The sequence below is a fragment of the Myzus persicae genome, unplaced genomic scaffold, assembly GCF_001856785.1.
Source record: "Myzus persicae strain clone G006 unplaced genomic scaffold, MPER_G0061.0, whole genome shotgun sequence".
Taxonomy (NCBI): Eukaryota; Metazoa; Arthropoda; class Insecta; order Hemiptera; family Aphididae; genus Myzus; species Myzus persicae.
Genome location: NW_019100612.1, coordinates 1 through 19,330, shown reverse-complemented (window position 1 = coordinate 19,330; position 19,330 = coordinate 1). Strand labels below are relative to the sequence as shown.

The following is a 19,330-nucleotide window of genomic DNA, read 5'->3' as shown; positions in this document are numbered from 1 at the left end:
GTTTTCGAGTAAATTAAGATAAAAAAAAATAAAAAGTGCTTGTTCCAAGTCACTGAGGGTGTTGGGTGACTTGGAACATGCGTTTTTTCAAATGCAGATTGCATTTAATCATTTGTGGAAGGTCACTCGGAACACTACAATTATTATTTTTTTTTTTAAAGTGTTTAAAACCATATTTTTATTGATTTAAAAACATTTTAACATTTTTTAAAAACTGTTTATTACAAAATAATACATTTTCTTATAAGTTGCAGTCTTTGCTCACAAAATAAATTTAACAAACATATTAATAAAATTAAACTTTATATACAACAAAAAATAAAACAGTTTAAACTGACTTGTAAAACAATAGATACAACATAAGTATTTCTTTTTTGAACCTTACAATTTAATATTTATAACAAAAAACAATATAACAATAACCAAAAATTAATGTTATTGATTTTAAAACTTAACAATTTAAATGTTTACAATAGATAAGGAACTAATTTTTATTCAAACTGATAGTTGCCTCTTTTCTCTTTTATGACCTTTAATTTTTTTATAACTTGATCTTTTCCAACATATGCTTCATCTGTTATAAAAGGAAAAGAAAAACATCCTCTCATACTTTGGTTCTTTCTAAGGAAAGAGGTTCTTTCTCTCTCCAGTAAATTATCCTCCTCTATTTCAGTAATTTGTCCCACGTATTCTTCAAAGTTGCCTCTTACGGTTTCAAATTTTACCTTAACAAAATCATCTATTTTTAGGTTATTAATATTTACAGTCTCATAAATTTCTTCAGTCTCATAGTTATTTTCATTATTTTTATTTAGTTCAGTCACATTAGTGTTAATTTCAGTATCTGTGTTTAATTCTTCTTCATTATAACCTTCTGTGTCTCAGACTTCTTCTTCATTAAACATATTAGCTTCGGTTACACTCCGACCTGGCTCTATATTAAATCTTTTTCGTCTGCATTTCTTTGCTGGTCCATCGTTAGAACCAAATCTTGTTTCTTTAAATAAATCGTGAAGTACTTGTGGAATAATAGAAGAGCTTGTGGATGAGTTTGGATCTCCTGGTAATTTATTTAATATCTTCTAACGGGTATATGCAAGTAGCTTTAAACCCAGATTTAATATTATCAGATTGAAAAATTTCAAGTTTTTCTAATGTTTTTTTTAGTATACTTGGAAACACATCTTTTGTAAGTGGTCCTTTTCTTTTTAATTTATGCATCTTCAATACTTTACGCCATGCTATTTTCATAGGCCGAAAACAACACACATCCAATGGCTGAGTCAGGTGTGTGCTGTTGGGGGGCAGAAATATACATTTAATATCATGTTGCTTACATAGTTTAACAATATTCACCGAAATGTGACTTGCCAAGTTGTCTCCAATAATAACTTTAGTTCCATCCAAACGATGGAATAATTATAGTTTGAAACCATTCTTCAAATATTGGTTGATCAAACCACCCAGAGGGTGATCTGTTGTATCTACACCCTTCTCGCCCTCCTAATGTCCAAGGTTCCCACATCTGGAGGGATTTGTATACAACATATGGAGGAAGCATAACACCAGATGCATCGATAGCAAATATAACCGATGTAGCAGACTTTGTTTAATCCATAATTGAATCAGCATGTTTATTTTATTTTCTCACTAAAACTTTTGTTCTACCCGGATCATCTATAAAATTTGTCTCATCATAGTAAATAATGTTTTGCGGTGGTACATTTTCTAAACTTAATTCAAGGTTATTAAAATATTCATTGATGGTAGTTCTTGAGACAGCAGCTCGTGATCTTTTGATATTCTCGGAAGTCTAGGTTTCAAAAGACCAGAATGTCTGGAATGTCATCGCCAGGTTTATTATTTTTAAATATTTTTATTTTTCGGCCGGCACGATCTAAGTATGACTTGATCAATCTCTTAACTTCTTCCCTATCAAAAGGGTAACCCCAATCAGATGCAAATAATATTGTTTCTACAATATTATCTTCTTCAGTGGAAGTTAAAGCTGTTTGATTAAGATTTAGTTGGTTTTTTTTCCTACTTAAAGTGCTTATTGGTATACCATACTCATCAGAAGCCTGTCGGTAAGTCAATCTATTATTTCGGATTTCGTTCAATGCATTTTTTAAAGTTTCTTCAGAAAAATTTCGGTAAGTACGACTGCCAGGTGTTCGTTTATAATAGTTTGGCATGTTCCAAGTCACCCAATTATTTTTTACGGAAAATAAAATCAACCCTGAAAAATGTAAATAATATTATTTCTTAATTCTACTTAACAATTAACACTAACAACACATTAGGAATTCACTAAAAAATATTAATACCTTGAATTTTGAAGCTGAAGTATCACTTTTGCAGCTCTTAATTAAGGAGTTGAAAATTTGGATTTTTTTATTAAATTATGGTTGTATCATATGGCTTATTAATAAGAGATAACACATTTTCGATGATAATGAAACGTTTACAAAACGTTCCGAAAAATATTGTTGTGGAAGCAGAATTTTATTTCCCTACTTTATCATAAAATTAAACGCTGTTATCAAAAAATAACATAATTGTTCCGAGTCACCTCCCAGTTCCGGGTCACCCGGTTTGACAATAATGTATTATTAAAGGAAAAAATGGGGAAGTTTAAAAAATCACCTTGTATAATAGGTTAAAAATTACCCACAAGTGGACAGGTTCATTGTCAGTTAAAAATTTTTTTTTTGTGTAACTTCAGAACAAGGTCATCATGAGTATGGACTATTCTGTAAGCCTTTTTACTTTTCTTTTCAAATTAAAATTATGAATTTGTTTTTCTTGTATATCTTTTTCACCATGTTCAAATGCCTCCGTGCTTTTCTTGGAGTTCTAAAATGACTTTGCGATAAAAGTCCAATAGAATTTGCATTTAGCACTTTACGTTTCATAGGACTTTGACAAGAGTTAGATTTTCCTGGATATTCAAGAGGTTCATAATCTTAGATGAAATAATAATAATACATTTATGCCCGGTTTCATTACCTAGAGTTGAAGTGCGAGTAACTGGTAACTCGGAGTTAGCAATAAAAACGTATTTCACGACCTCGGGTTAGGTGATAACTTCAAGTCAATGAAAATCTTTACTCCCAGATTTTAACCCCCAATATTTCTGAGTGTTAAGAGCTAACTCTAGTTAAAATCACGGTTTACCGTGATATAAACAACCATTGATAATGGGTGTTGTATATTATAATTTAAAAACGTGTTTTCATTTTTCTTTTGCCTTTAATCCGTGCTTTGAATGCCTTGATCAAAATTGAAAAATGTCTGCTTGTTTTTGTTTAATTCCATATATTGTGAATTTTTTTTTTTCGTTTGAATACGAATTTATGTACCGTAGAGTATTATTTGATGATGATTACGAGAATGATGACGAAGTTATTGCGATGCAACGGCGTCCTATAATTTTTTACGAGAGGGTCAACTTTCTCGAATTGTTCGATGACCATGATTTTATAAATCGATTTTGCGTTTCAAAAGCTACTTTTAATACATTCTTGAGATTAATTGAAAATGAAATATCTCCTCCTTCTACAAGGTAAGTAGACTTTAATTCCAGATACCTATTATTTATTTTGTTGTTTCAGAAACAGAGCAATATTACCTCCAAATAAATTATGTATGGTGTTAAGGTACCTCGCTACAGGTTCGTTTTAGTTGTGTGTTTCTGACTTCGCTGGAGTCAGTGAATCATCAGCCTGTCGTTACGTTCACCAAGTTTTCCGAGCCATAGCGAGGCAAAGGCCAAATGTCATTTCATTCCCAACTAACGATGTTGACGAAAAGAGGATAGTCAATAGATTTTACGGACTAAGTAGATTTCCAAGGGTAGTAGGAGCTGTTGATTGCACCCACATAAAAATTCAGTCACCGGGTATGCATAACAATATAACATATAAATACTATTGCCATCTGCTATGTTCTGTTTTATTCAACCATTGTGTGTTGTAATTTTTTAAGGTGGAGGAAATGCAGAAATTTTTAGAATCTGGAAAGGTTGGTTTTCTATCAATACCCAATGTGTTTGTAATCCATGGCTCAAAATTATGGACATAGAGGCGCGATGACCAGGATCAGGCCACGATCAAATAATTTTTGATAACTCAAATTTTAAACATAAATTTGAGACAGGAGTCATAAAAGGCTACCTCTTAGGTGACGGTGGCTATGAAGTTAATCCCTACCTTATGACTCTTCTCAACCCTACCACACGAAGCCAGCAATTGTATAATGAGAGCCACATCAGGACAAGAAATGTAATTGAAAGGTAAATATTGCTTAGATATGGATGACGGGGTAGAATCGGTGGCTTGGGTCAATAAAGGTCATTTGTAAAGGTAATTCCAGAATATTACATTTTTGGCCATTTTAAAATTGTAATGTAAATGTAAATGTCATAACATTTTAAATTTAATTAAAATTGTGATAAATGAAGATAACTACTTTGTTAAATTATACTTTTAAAATAAGTTTATTCATTACAATGTTGTAGATGTTTTGGTGTTATGAAAAGGAGATTCCCCGTTCTTAAAAATGATTAACAGTAGACTTGAAAAATACACAAGCAATAATAGTTGCATGTGCTGTTCTACATAATGTTTGTATTGAAATGCATGACACACTTCCAGATGATGAGCTGATGGAAGAAAACAATAGAAATAATGATGTTAACCATAGAGATGATCACAATGTTAATTTGACAGGAACAAGGGTTAATAAAGAGAGAGATAGACTAGTGAATGATCACTTCGCCAATTTACAGTGAGAATAAATTAGAATAGTAATTTATTTTAATTTTTAATATATTTTTATAAATTCATATTATTTTAATGATTAACAATTATTTATTTAATTATACAAATTACATTTGAAGTAGTTTTTGTAGAATTTGTATCTCTAACTTCATATTTGTCTCTTGCAAAAGTATACTCTATTCGCCGTAAGTTGACCCACTCGCTTGACGAAAACCGGTCGTCGGAGCGTTAGTGTTGATCATCGCCACTGGCGTATACGTAGTGATTTGATTATCTAAACGACGTATCGACTATCGACACTATCTCCGCGAACACGCGCAATAGATTAATAGATTAATTAGTAACAATTATTTTGTAAAACATTCTGTATGCACGGCGGCAGCTGCCTACTACGACGAGCACCGTCGGTTGCTGAACACAACTGACCAATCACAGACCACCGGTCTACAACGGGGGGGGTTCTGAACGTTCAGGCGGCTCAGTATGCATGCGCGCAAGTGGGTCAACTTACGGCGAATAGAGTATATGTTCCTCTTCCTCACTTCGTTTATTACAACCTCCTGCTCTAGATATTTCAACTGCAATGCCACAAGCTGGTCTTTATGCTGCAATAAATGTGTTGCCTCGGCAGTACGAGTCTTCTTATTTCCTAAAAACAAATGTGTAAAATTTCATTAATTTCATTTAAGAATGATAACAGAATCTAAACTCGCAAAATTAGGATGTGAATGATCTAAGAAAATATCAAAAAGACTTATGAAAAAATGCTTAAATGACCTAAAAAGTAAAAAGTGGAAAAATTAAAAAAAAGAAGTTTAAAATGAATACCTATGTTTATAGTTATAGTTTGATGAATTACTGTCTTGCATTTATGCAGAAAACCAAATCATAACAATAGCTCTTCAACAATAGTACAATATTATTTTTAAAAATTCAAAAATGACGTATAATATGAACAAAATGTAGTAAAACTAACCTAAAATGCAAGATTAAATTCAGATATTTTGAATCAGGGATGCTTGAAATGAGTTTTTGGGTAAGCTAGCATTGTATAGAATTAAAGGGAGAAAAATGCCAAAGTCATCAGCATCTTATTTCTAGTTATCAATATTATGAAAATTATGTGTAATGTTAACTCACTGAAAGGGGTTCTGAGAGGTGTGCTAACTTTTGACTTTAGGTGTTGAGGAGTCACCACATTCCATTGACTGACCAGTTGTATCTGGAATAAATCTTTACTATTAGACTGCTATTAGCCTACTTTTAAAAATGTTATCTATGGGTACATTATTGAATGAGAAATAAAAGAAAACTGTTGTAAACATACCTGGTTGAGTTGGTTCAGTAGTGATTTTTGACTTGACAGTTACAACTTCATCGGGCATTGTAGGTGTTGAACGGATTTGAGGAAATATAATAAAAATGACAAGTTGATTACTTATTATATTTATTATTGAAACAACAATTTAGTCATATTTCTGCGACGTGACGGCGACGACGATCAGGCAAAAGCCGATCCCGTCGTCCATCGCTGGCCGGGCCGCAGGCGGCGGGCAGACCGGTTGTCGGTCGCGATCTCGCGGACGTCGATAGAGACGCAGCGGTCGTTGCAATAACGACAGCGACATACTCCCCCCCGAGTCCACGAGACGCTCCCGACAACCGGGCTACTCCGTTGGGAGGGTGGCCAGGTCCCCGGGCGTCTCACCTCCGCAGCCTGGATCCACCGCTCCACCACGGCCAACTATTGCACCTGGGAGCGGTCCGGTGGATTGGTCGGTTGTTGTGTGGCTGGCATCTGGGCCGACTGCTGCACCGGTAGCTCAGCGGGCTGCTGGGCTGCCCTCTGGAACTTAGCTAGAGAGTCAAAACAAAAATCAAAATTATTTATGTCATTACAATGATTCAGAAGTCGGTACTCCGGACTATTTGCAATTAAGTTACTAGAGTACTGACGAACCCGAAAGGGAGGATTGTATCTAGAATTAAAAGCATGTACTCTAAAATTAATTTTTTGCAAGTTTATTGATTCGTTATTCCCACTGTCTGTCTTTAGTCGTTCCAGTCTTGAATTAAGCAAAATAAAATTATCAATAATGGAGAGATATGAATCGTCAGAACTGAAATATTGATCACACTTACCTTATCGAAGCACTTTTTTCTGCACAATTTTTTTTATGCTCTTGTACTTTAACTGCAGTTGCGCTACAGTGCGTGGAACTAATAGCGCTAGGCTATTGAATTTCAAGGCCAGTTTCTTCCAGCAATCTTCTTTTTCTTTCCACATGACAGCATCTGTTTTCATATTTTTCAGAACATGTTTGTTGGAGGTAACTAATTCAACAAGCAGTTCCTCTTCCCTGCTACAGAAATTGACGTTCCTCGCCCTCTTCTTTACTTCATTCGAGTTACTCATATTTGTATTTTGTAATAAAATATTGTCGTCAAGTATCAGTGAACAAATTACAAAACACAATACACAACTAAATTTGAAAAACGAAAAGTAATCCAACGATTTTATCATGTTTATCAATGTTATCAGTGAAAAATAAATGTTATCATTAATCGGCCATTGGAAAAGGCCAATTTATGGGCCAATCGTAAGCTAACCTCAGGTTAACTAACTCTCACACATAAACCCGTGGTGAAATCGAAAAAATGGTAACTCTGGGTTACTGGGTAACTCGGAGTTAACTAATCTAAACTTTAACTCCTACGTGGTGAAACCGGGCATTAGACTGTTATATTACCTATGTATCAAAATAATGTTTGATGATAAATACATTTTTGCATACCTGTACGTCTTGTAGATGTTAGAAATGGAACAGCATTATTTTTCAGATATCCACTTGGTGGATAATTTTCTGGCGAAAAATGATCTTGGCGTATCTTGTAGGATGGCGAATACCATTTTATATTACACACTTTAAACCAAAGTTGCTGACGATCTTTATTTTTAGGAAAGCTAAAGTAATATAACAACAAATATTTAATGCAAATTGAATAACATATTAATGTTCTAATATAAATTATTGTACTTACGAATGAAATGATTTCTCTGATCCCTTAATATCATATTTTTTACAAACAACACATATTCTAGGCATAATTATTATTTTTTAGCTATTACACTAACTTAAAATAAGATTGAAGTCTATTAATAAAATATTCTGTGAGGATGCAAACCACATTACGATAAATTTTACTATTGTAACACAACATGGTTGTGTTTTCGCGCATGCGTAGAAGAAGTTCCACAAATGTGCAGCGCACCCTATATTTGCCGTGGGAACTACGATCATGCTCCGTCTATGAATATAAGGTCTATGATTATATCACATATTCTTATTGTGCCCAAGGGTGCAGATTGTAAATTTCTTGTTAAAAATAAAAAAAATAAAAAGTTGATTAATATATGAAATTAAAAAATATAAATACCAGTAAAAAAGTGTAGATAATACAGTTGCATTTTTCAACAGTCAATGTAAATAATATAAAAATGTGCATGGTTTAGAATTTAATACAACGATTTTTTCTTAGATTTTAGTTTTTATAAACTTTTGAATAAAATCTGAAAAATCAAGTGTGTTGGTTTTTCCCTATCAGTAGATGGATTTTAATTTTTCTTAGTGAAAGGACATTCTTCTGGCGTTTTCAAGTAGTTCTAATTTTGAATTTGTTCTTTTTGCTTTACAATTCGAAACTGGCAAAGTTAAATAAAGTCGTAGAGAAATGTACACATTTGGAAAGACTTCTTTAAATTATTTTCATGTACATATAAGTAAATATTTTGAGGAGAAATTATTGGTAAATTTAACTGCATTATATAACTTGAAAAGTGCTCAATCTCTTGTTTTATATTTATTGTATCAATATCATCTTTAAATGTGCTAATAAATATGTCGGCAGAAGTCTCTGATAATAATTGTGAACCAAATTTTGTAATTAACCCAAAAATACTACAAAGATTATCATATGCGTTTAATCTTTTTTCAAGTTCAGTAACTAATTATTGATATAATAACGTAAAAAGTATCAACCCCCAACTTTCTTATTTCGCAAAAGTTTGAATTTCCTTCTATTGTACTATCCGAGAATTTTTTTTTACTAACAATTTTTTCTCCATTTGGCAAAATATTTGTTGATAATTCCTTTGCCTTGTTTTCAAAACATATAAACTTCTCTCTTAATGAACTAACATAAGTTTTTAATCCTTTTAATAAATTTACAGCTGTAGTTAATCCGCCCGCTGTTGCTTCAATACAGATAATTTTAAATTGTACACACCTTCTTCAATTGTATTTCTATTCTTTTTGACCTTTGTGATCAACACTTCATTTACATAATCGTGTTTTTGTGGCTGAGGTTCTAAAAATAATTGGTACAAGTGTAAAGGAAATCTCGAAATATATCTTTAAAACGTTTTGGAGTCCCTATTTTAGAATTTGTGCGTATACCAATCAGAAAATTCGCATATTATGGGTATTCGCAATATTTTAATTAATCGTCGCCTTAAAACCAATAAATTATATTATATATATATATATTTTTTAAATACCTTCATCAAATTCTGTACTGGATACATTCCAATCCCAAGATTTGGGTGAATTTAAAATATTGACTGCCGGTGTAGAGATATCAACATGTTCAACTAGAACACAACAATAAAATTAATTTAATTTAAGGTGCATTGTAGACTATCATCATACAATTTACCTTCACAATACTTTTTTGGTACCGCATTAGCATTAAGCCGTGATTTAGGGTCAACAGGATTGCTGTACTGATTTTTATCAAAATGTTCCGAGCATAAAAACTGATTTTTAAATTTTTTTTGGGCTTATTGCATCTAACTTTATAATCCCTAAAAATTAAATTAAGTACATTATTCTATTCATAAATATATAATGTTTGATTATTCTGAAATTTAATAAAAAAATAACATATATATATTATATATACAATATTATGTATTATAATATGTACTTACCGGAATTGATTATCCACTTTTTTAAAAAATTAGTATCTGAAGGGGAAAGGTATAAAATATTTTGTTTGTATTTTTTTGAATATTGTAACAATTAAAATAAAAGCATTTTCTCCTCGACATTTTAGCAGTGTATTGCGCAATATAATATAATTTACAACAAAAAAAACTAAATTAAGGTGGTGAAAATTATATTACGCCCGTACTACAATACCATAGTGAAAATATAATGTTTAAATAACAGTTCAACAGTCTGGAATATAGGAATGAGGAGCGTCTCTCACTATCGTGCTCACCGTCTCCTGAAAATGCTTATCATTGGTTATAAATAGATTATAATATTATATTAATTATAAATTTAATAAATGATTTATAATCAATGCCCGTATTCACCGTGGATACTTGGATTACTACTAAGTGATATTCTAACCTACAACAAGTTAGATATTGTACAGAGGATATTAAACTATGTCTAGATTAAAAAGAAATTTGGAAAAACTTACTGAAGTAAATAAAAAGCTAAACGAGAGAAATGCTGAGTATAAAAATATTATTTTTCTTCAAAGACAAAAGATTAAATGGTTTGAAGACTGTGAATTTAGAAGAACAGCGATTTGAAAATCGATTTGGTAATATTTTATCAGCAATATTAACGCCAACCCAAATCCAGTTACTATTGCATCCAAAAAAACACTTCCCAAGTGGACTACTGAAGATATATGTTCTGCAATCACTTTAAGAAGTATATCTCCCAAAATGTACCGCTTCTTAAGAACAAAGAAACTCATGCCCTAAACAGGTTAATACAAAATAATGCAGAACCATTTAATAATACTTTTAAACAAATTTTTTAACATACATTTTAATTTCTTAAGCTTTGTCAATGCTTCGAACATGGGCATCAACATATTCTAATAGCCCTGGGTTATTAACACATGTACTTTCTCTCATGAAATCAAAAGGTAAAAACAAAAAAAAAATTTTATTAATAATTTATACAATAAAATGTTTATTAAAGGTGAATTAATGAGTCCGATTGACAATCTATGTATTATAAGTTTTGATGAAACATATATCTAGTAAGATTTGTTTTGACAAGCAGAATGAACAAGTTTTAGGCCCATATAAATGTGTACAGACTGTTGTTGCTCGAGGTACTGATAAAAAAAAAATCCTACTTCGATAATGTTTTTTTTAAGACTGAAATAATTAATTTTCTATAAAATATTATAAATTATTTTTTAACGGTCTTGTTAGTAATTGGAAACAACCAATTTACTATAACTTTGATACGGCCATAACAAAGGAGCTTTTGTTAAATATCATAAAAGAGTTGTACAATGTTGGATATGAAACAATTGCTATGGTAAATGATATGGGGCCAAAAAATATGTGTTTATGGAGAGATTTAAACATTTCAATAGAGAAAACTTAATTTGAGCATCTTTGTAGTAAAAGACAGATCCATGTATTTTCAGACGTGCCACACCTTGTAATGCTGACAAGAAATTATTTACTTGATAAGTATTCATTGTTTTCAACTTATGTATTCATGACTAATAGTTCAATCTTTATAGAGGATTTATTCTACCAAATGGCACATTTGTTGGAAAGAATATTATATTTCAAGAGCTTATTAATTTAGATTCAAAGCATGACTATAGATTAGAGCACACAATTTCTGAAAGGCATATTTTAGTTAATGGACCAGGGCGTATGAATGTCAGGCTGGCAGTACAGTTGCTTTCTAATTCCGTATTAAAAGCAACGCCTATTATGGTGAAAAAAAATATATAGAAAAGTACAATGGGAAAAATGCAAGTTGAAATAACAATAAATAAAATGTTAACTTCAATTAATATGAATTAAAAGTTCTTAAAATCCACATAATATATTTGCCAAACAGGCAGCTGAAATGATATCATTATTTAATAAATGGTTTGACTTGTTCAATACAAATCAAAAATTTGACAAAGGTGTGGAAAGCTATGGCTTGAATTTGAACAGTCAAAATGATTTCCTAGATAAAATGAGTAGTTTCATACAAAACAAGAGGGTATATAATTTGAAATCTGGAGGAAAAGGAAAAAACATGTTACCTTTCCAGAAAGGTAAAATTGACTTTTGATTTTATAACCATTATTGATACATTAATATGCATGGTTTCTTTCAATAAAGGAATTTTAGTATGCAATTTGTCTCTGAACAATTTATTCCTCGATTTACAAAAATATCATGGGCTTGATTACATATTAACTCAAAATTTGAACCAAGACGTTTTGGAACATCTATTTAGTTTTTTAAAAGGGATGAGCGAAAGTACAAGTGGTAACATAACAGCACTAGACTTTAAATACTGGTATTAAATTTCGATGACTTAGAACATTAATGGTTATAATGTAATTTATGTATAGCTAATAAAATATAAAACATAATTCTTTAGTCTAAGGTGGTATATACTTGGTTAACATTATTCCTATGTTATATTTACCAATAACGCCAATGTAGAAGAAAGCTCAGAATCTAATTTACTAGAATTAGATGATTGCCAAACCCTCACACAGGAGATGATACAAAGTTCTATATTGAATGAAGACACACAAGATACAGCTAAAATTCAATACAGCAAATGTGTAGTAGATATGGTAGTTCCACAACCGCTTCATGATCTTCTACAATAGTTTGAGGTAAATATAAATAAAAACATATTAAACGTTGTAATGCATACTTTAAAAAGGAAGATTTTTAAAAATACCTACTGATTATTATTTCAGATGGAAGTTGAAGAGCCATTTGACCAGATAGAAGCAGAGATCGCACAGTATGTAGCTGGATATGTTGCAAGTCGATTTTCTACCAAGTATCCCGAATTAGTTGGGAGTTCTAAGTCACCGAAAAATCTAAATTGGATAGACTTTGTTATGAAAGGCAATCTTAAGACTCCATCCGATTATCTTTTCCAAGCAGTACAAATAATGGAAAAATATTTCAAAAACTTGCATGGAGACGGTCTGTCAAATTAAAAACAAATATTTAAAAATCTTACCAATACACTGACACTACACATTGAACATCCCAACAGAGGTTGTTCAGTGTTTAGTCCGAACTCGTACATACATTCGCCTCAACAATTTAAATAGACAAATCATAGACCAACAATTTCAAACAAGAGATAAAAAAAAAATTAAAAAATTAATAAAATGATTCAATTTGTATGTACTACCTATATTATTTACAAATAAAAATTACATATATAAGAATGAATAATAATATAATAGTATGAATGTATTACCTATTATCATTTCACCATTACATGTGACCAGTAACTTAACTACCTGTCTATTTAGTTTTATTTTTACAAAACAAATATATAAAATTAATAAAAAATCCCATATTTCAAAAAATCAGAAATTATTTTTCAGGGCAACGACGTCGAACGTATTTACAATAAATTCAAGATTATTAGAAACTAACTAACTAACCTTGCTTACAATTTACATGATATTATCATATGATATCTATTATGATATTATAATAGTTATTCTGTGATATGATAAGAGAAAAATTGATAATAGGCGCAAGCTGACAGCCATGTTATGCGTATCAAATATATTGCTGACATACCTTTTTTTTTTGTCACGGTGACTACTAGCGATTCCAACTTTACGGTACACTACTAACCAAGCGCCCGTAGCGCGGCGTAACGACACTGTGCAATCAGCACACCACCGAAAACACAGCCAGTGAGCTATCTAGTATACTATATTTATAATTAATGATAATATACTGGTAAAAAATTTAAATGATGAAAAGTATACTTGAATAAAAAAAGTGTTATGTATTTAGTTGGTACTAGGCTCTTTTTTCTTATTTTGATATTGGAACTTTTTTTTCCGAATGCCGGTTAAATCAGGTGTTCCGTACATAATTGCTGCCCGATTGTGTGAAACATAAAAACTAGAAGTCCACAACGCAAAATTCTAGCTTTGGTTTAGCAAAAAAAAGTTTTGAATACTGACGTATAGATAATTTATTAATGTCGTCATTTAAATCATTTATTTACAATTGATATTATAATAATATAATTGGAAGTTTGAATGTGCACCACATCCAGGCACGGATTCGTGAACTTAGCGGCAATCATGTAACAGATTTCAATTAAACCTATCCAACAATTTTGTTGGACGTTTGTTGGACATTATTGGAAAGGTTTTACAATTTGTTGGACCGTCATTAAAAAGTTATAAACATTTTTCCAAAACCGCCGCTAAGTTCACACTAACGGCCAATATTAAATCAAACACATAAAAAACTATACAAAATTGTTCTCCACGGTTTGTTGGACGTTGTTGGAAAGGTCCTGCCATTTGTTGGAACTCTGTTTATTTTTTACGAATTTTTGAAAAAGTGCCCCTTGGCCAATTTTTCTCAAACATTTCTAAAGCCATCAAAAACGGTTCTATATGGTTTTTTGGACGTTGTTGGAAAGGTCCTGCCATTTGTTAGAACTCTGTTTATTTTATAAAATTATTTTTTAAAATTGTTTATTTTTAAAGGAGATAACATTATAGTATACTATATATTTGTATGTAACAACATGTATAATTTATACCACATATTTTTAATTTTTTTTTGATAATTCTCATGTTTAAAAAATGTCAACGAATAAAATATAATAATTGATCAGTATAAAATTAAATTCCTAAACATAATAAAAAATTATGAAAAACAATATTTTCTTTTCTTGCATAAAGTTATAATGACATTAAAATTAATATTTATAAAATATTTAAAACTTATGAAATCGAAACAATCAAAATATAATAAATGTATTATATATTATACTAACAAACAAGGTATAAATTAAAAAAATTACTTCTAACACATACTAAAAAATTATAAAAAAAAAATTTCTCTTTTCATAAATAAAATCCATACTTACCTATAACATTTAAATTAATATTTTTTAAATATTCAAAACCTTTGAAATCTTAATCAAAATAAAATAATTACCAATTACATTATATAATAAAATAAAGCATTAATAAAAAATTGAAAGTTATTATTTTTAATGCTTTATATTAAAAATTGTATGTGGTACTATTCGCATTGTGTCTTTAATTTTACGAACTGTGCGAGTGAGATCGTCGTGCTATTCCCTTTTTCCACTCAGGCGTCTTACATATGCTATATAATGACCTATTCCACTTAAGCCACTTGGCTCTATGTATGCAGTTATTCCTGTGAGACGGTATCTGAAGATAAATTATTATATTTTATTTATTTATATTTATTTCTTTTATCGCATTTTTAATTTAAATACATTTTATTTTATTATGTATTTATAAAATTAATGATCTATCACAGTATTTTTTAAGTAAATTATATAATTAGATTTTTATTTTAAAAAATGTATAACTCAAAACTATACACATGTATGTATTTATTTTACGGTCAACTTTAAACATTCATGTTTCTATATATTTATGTTTAGCTTAATTGAATATCGCTAATATTGGTTGCATTATGATATACAAATTCATTAAACTTTTATTGGCAATTTAATTTAATTGGAACTTAATTTAATTTACTCATATTTTGTTGGGTATTACACTTAGATACAAGAATAAAAATAAGTTGTTTTATAAAAACATTGATTGTTAAACTTTTTTTTACATATCATATTTCCTCATTTTTTTCTATGGGTAAACCATCATTGACTTAATGGTAATACATATTTCACTTATTTCTCATTTAAATTAATTTCACATGATGTATTTTAAAGTATTTTAATTTGCAAGCCATATTATTTATATACATATATTATTATCTATTTTATTTGTATTTAAATATTCTTACTTATTGCTTTCTATGGAAATTTCCTCGGAAACATCATTTAGATAACACATCCAATGTATTGTTGCTATCAAATGTATCCATCACGGTTTCTATAATTACGTGGTGGCCTAATGTTTTTGTTATTGTTTGTATACCTTTGCATCCATCTCTTAAACATGGTCGTTTGTAAAATGCTAATTGTGATGGATACATAGTTACAGCGTCTTGCATATTATTAAATGAACCTATATAATATAACAATAAATTAATATTTTAATAGGAATAATATGATTACTTTCATCGCTAAATATTTTTATTTTAATAAAATTACCTTCGACTAATTTCATGAGATCAATCGGGAATAGTGGTAATCCTGTCACTGTTTGATTACATTTATGATTACTACATGTATTGAATTGATTTATACTCGTTGATTCCAGAAATAGTTTTTTAACTAATACATTTGTGTTAGCTTTAGCATCAAATTGAACGACATGTGCAAGTTCCACATTGCTTTTTGTGTACTGTTTTACAATTGAAATGCGTTTTTTGTAAAAATCCATATTAGTGCCATTCATAACCAAGTAGTGTGCTAATTTCATAATTTCGCATTCAGACACTCTTGCAACATTTGCATATGTTACAGAATCGATTATACTTGTAGCCAAAATTTGTAAAATTGAGTCTACTGGACATGTGTTTAGTACACAGATTTTACATTTATCGACCGTTATTGGGCGGAATAACGTTCCGTTCCGAGCTACATCGATCTGACGTTTCCCTTTCATATTTGTAATTTTTTTTCTTTTTATACGTATTTCTGGGACGAGCGTCTAGAGACAGCCCGCGAGCAAATTCCTTATCAATTTATTATAATATAATCACAGATATATAAACATATGTTTATATATCTGTGAATATAATATTTCTTATCGTAATTTCTTATCAAATTTGAATACCATAATATTGGATTTTTATTTTATTTTTTTGTTAATTAACCCTTTCACTGCCGCCGACGTACTATACTACTATTACGTCGAAACCAATTACACCGCTCACTGCCGCCGACGTACTATTACGTTCTAATCAATTAAAATATTTCAGAAAACGTTATCAGTTCGGGAATAGGTTCATTCTCTAGATAAAATAATAACGAATTTAATGATACCAAAATCTCGTTTCTACCTTCATTTCTCTGGTTGTTATGATTAATTTCAATTTGTATTGAAAGTAGTGCATCCCAAAATGTGATAAAATATTATTGCGCGCACGTGTGACACACTATCAACAGTCACATATCATTTAAATTTATGGAAATATTATAAACAATTCTTCGTCGTTCTATTTATATTATTCTGTTTACTGTTTTTATATTTATAAGCTGTGTATATAATTATTATTCATTATGAATGTTATCTTGAATAATTTTCGTACCAAGTTCGTGCGCAAGTACTGTTATAATAGTTTTTTATTTGACAATATAATGCTTTCTGACGCCCAAATTGCAGAAAGTCTTGATGAAATCTTACAAGATGTAGATTCTGATGATGATTTTCTTGATTTCATAAATTTTGATGATTCTGTTGAACCAGAACTTCAAGGTAATTTATTTATTCTACATTATTATTTCATCCTCGACAAATATTAGTGTTACAGTTTATATATTTATTAGATTTAGAACCCAAATGTATGCCTAGTGTTCATCAATTTGTACCCACTGCTCCCAAGAAAAAGAATAAACCATCTGCACAAAATTTTGTTTGGAAAAAACGTGGAAACTTTGTTCCTAAAATTCACGATTTTGATCCTTCTAAGGTAATATATATTTGTGTATAACATTTTATATTATTTATTTATTTTATTTATTTTACTCCTAGAGTGGTATAAACAAAGCAGAATTCGAACTATCAGATCAGTCATGTATTTTAGATTTTTTTGAGGCATTTGTTACCCCAAGCTTATTGGGGAAGGTTGCTTTTGAGACCAATCGATACTGCCAGCAATTTGAAGATGTTACACCTGGCTCTAGGTAAATATTTAAAAAATATTATTCAGACAAAGTAATATGTCATTGTGTTATTATAAAAAATATTGCAAATTACATTATAAATTTTTAATTAGACTATGAAATAGAATTATTACATTTTATTTTGTTACACTTACATGATGTAAATTAAAAAAATTATATGTATATATAAGACATATACTTTTCCAAAATATGACCTGAATAGATGAAATATATTCTATGTTATTATAAGTTACACCTACTTTTTACTAGTTATTATAAAATGTTTGTTTTATTTTATTAGAGTCAATCAATGGGTGGATGTAGATTGTGAAGAAATGTTTGTGTTCTTAGCAATAACAATGTTGATGGCCAGAAACAAAAAATTGGAAATACAAGACTACTGGTCTATGGACCCTTTATCTCATCAACCAATATTTGGCAAATACATGAGTCGCAACAGATACCAAATTATATTGAGAATGTTTCATTTTAGCCAGAATGAAGATCAAGTACCATGGGACAGACTTGCAAAAGTGCGTATGCCTTTGAAAGAAATTACCAAAAATTTCAAAGAAGCAATGATTCCTTTTGAAAACTTAGCAATTGATGAAAGTTTAGTGCTTTGGAAAGGTAGATTATCGTTCAAACAATTTATAAAAACCAAACGACACCGTTTTGGAATTAAAATATTTGTTTTGTGTGATGTCGAAACTGACTTTATTCTTGACATCATAATATATACTGGGAGTACCACCGAGTATAAAAAAACTGACCCTAGCCTTGGAATTTCTGGTGCTGTTGTGAACACACTTATCAAACCATATTTGAATAGAGGCCATAAATTGTTCATAGATAATTGGTATTCATCACCATCCTTAGCTAACTATCTTCATAAGAGAAAAACTAATGTCACTGGGACAGTTCGAAAAAATCGAAAAGGTATGCCGTCCCTGTTAGCTAAATTGAAAGTTGGACAAACTGAAAGCCAACATACAAATAATATATTAGTAGTCAAGTGGAAAGATCGTAGGGATGTATTTATGCTCACTACTCAATTTGAAGACAAAATGGTACATGTTGGAAAAAATGATCATCAAGGTAATAAAATAATGAAACCAGAAGCAGTAATGCATTATAATGAAAGCATGGGGCCAATCGACAAAACGGACATGCTTTTGAGTTCAGTAGAATGTGTGAGAAGAACAATCAAGTGGTATAAAAAATTATTTTTTCACCTGATTGATTTGTCACTTTTGAATGCATACTCTGCATATAAAACGTGTACTGGACTAAAAATTAGCCTTGCAGACTTTCAGTTTCAGCTGATACGTGAAATATTTAAAAAGTATGCCACACAAACACAAAATATATGCCGCCGTTCAAACACAAGTTTTTCAGAGCGCTTACAAGGGCGACACTTTCCTTCGACAGTACCACCTACATCAAAAAAAGTAAAACCCCAAAGGAGATGTTTAGTTTGCCAAAACAAATACAACAAAAGGAAAGACACAATATATATGTGTATAAAGTGTGATGTAGGGTTGTGTCCAGTTCCTTGTTTTGAGATTTACCACACTCAAGAGAAATATTTTTGAATATATTATAAAAAAAATTATTTATTTTCATGATTATTTTTTACTTTTTTTTTTTAGTTATTTTTTATTGTTATTATATTGTGTTTATAAAACTGTATAACATAATCTAATAAATATTAAT

General features: G+C 30.2%; 2 protein-coding genes across 2 annotated transcripts; one reads left to right on the top strand and one right to left on the bottom strand.

Moving 5' to 3' along the window:
* Positions 1–7,509: 7,509 nt before the first annotated feature.
* On the bottom strand, positions 7,510–7,981 carry LOC111036748. The gene is made up of 2 exons (XM_022318892.1): positions 7,824–7,981; positions 7,510–7,746 (listed from the first exon to the last, which is right to left on the bottom strand). Exons 1-2 carry the CDS (start codon positions 7,886–7,888, stop codon positions 7,539–7,541), a joined length of 273 nt encoding a protein of 90 aa, XP_022174584.1. The 5' UTR covers positions 7,889–7,981; the 3' UTR covers positions 7,510–7,538.
* Positions 7,982–17,089: 9,108 nt separating this feature from the next.
* On the top strand, positions 17,090–19,065 carry LOC111036705 (piggyBac transposable element-derived protein 4-like; the record flags this gene model as incomplete). The annotated part of the gene is made up of 4 exons (XM_022318834.1): positions 17,090–17,207; positions 17,279–17,421; positions 17,484–17,635; positions 17,916–19,065. Coding segments are annotated over exons 1-4 (1,563 nt in total), but the record flags the coding sequence as incomplete, so codon positions are not given.
* Between the last annotated feature and the right edge of the window lie 265 nt (positions 19,066–19,330).